The sequence below is a fragment of the Monoraphidium neglectum genome (assembly GCF_000611645.1).
Source record: "Monoraphidium neglectum strain SAG 48.87 unplaced genomic scaffold scaffold05231, whole genome shotgun sequence".
Lineage (NCBI taxonomy): Eukaryota > Viridiplantae > Chlorophyta > Chlorophyceae > Sphaeropleales > Selenastraceae > Monoraphidium > Monoraphidium neglectum.
In genome coordinates this window covers 1,741-2,124 of record NW_014008399.1, presented here as the reverse complement: position 1 = coordinate 2,124, position 384 = coordinate 1,741, and the positions used below count along the sequence as shown (strand labels likewise).

The 384-nt window shown below is 77.3% G+C and overlaps 1 protein-coding gene across 1 annotated transcript in view; it reads left to right on the top strand.

Annotated features, from left to right (window-relative positions):
- MNEG_15330 (hypothetical protein) overlaps window positions 1-384 on the top strand; it is a gene marked incomplete at both ends in the record, with an annotated part of 3,879 nt that overhangs the window by 1,976 nt on the left and 1,519 nt on the right. The window contains one exon of the mRNA XM_014036199.1: window positions 8-98. Coding sequence (XP_013891653.1) covers window positions 8-98 — 91 coding nt within the window. The remainder of the gene's footprint in view (window positions 1-7; window positions 99-384) is intronic.

Here is a 384-nt window from a genome sequence, read left to right as displayed (position 1 = left end):
AGCGCAGGCGGCGCAGGCGGCGGCGGTTCAGCAGCAGCAGCAGCAGCAGCAGCAGCAGCAGCAGCAGGTGCGGGCCGCGCAGCAGCACGGCGAGGCGTGTGAAGGGGGATCTGGCGCTCAGCACCTGCCAGCGATAGACGTGTTTGCGCGCGCCGCGCAGCAAGCCAGCGAGGCGTTGACTGGCGGCATCGGCACAGGCGCCTTGAGCGGCCCCGTGGCCGGCGGTTCCATCCCCTCCGCCCCGACCGCGGCCGCGGGCAGCCTCGGCAGCGGCAGCAACAGCAGCGGCGAGGCGAGCGGCGGCGGGCTGCCCGCGCAGGTCGAGGCGGCGGCGGCGGCGCTGCGGCAGCAGCTGGCGCTCGCCGCGCAGGCGCAGGGCGCCGC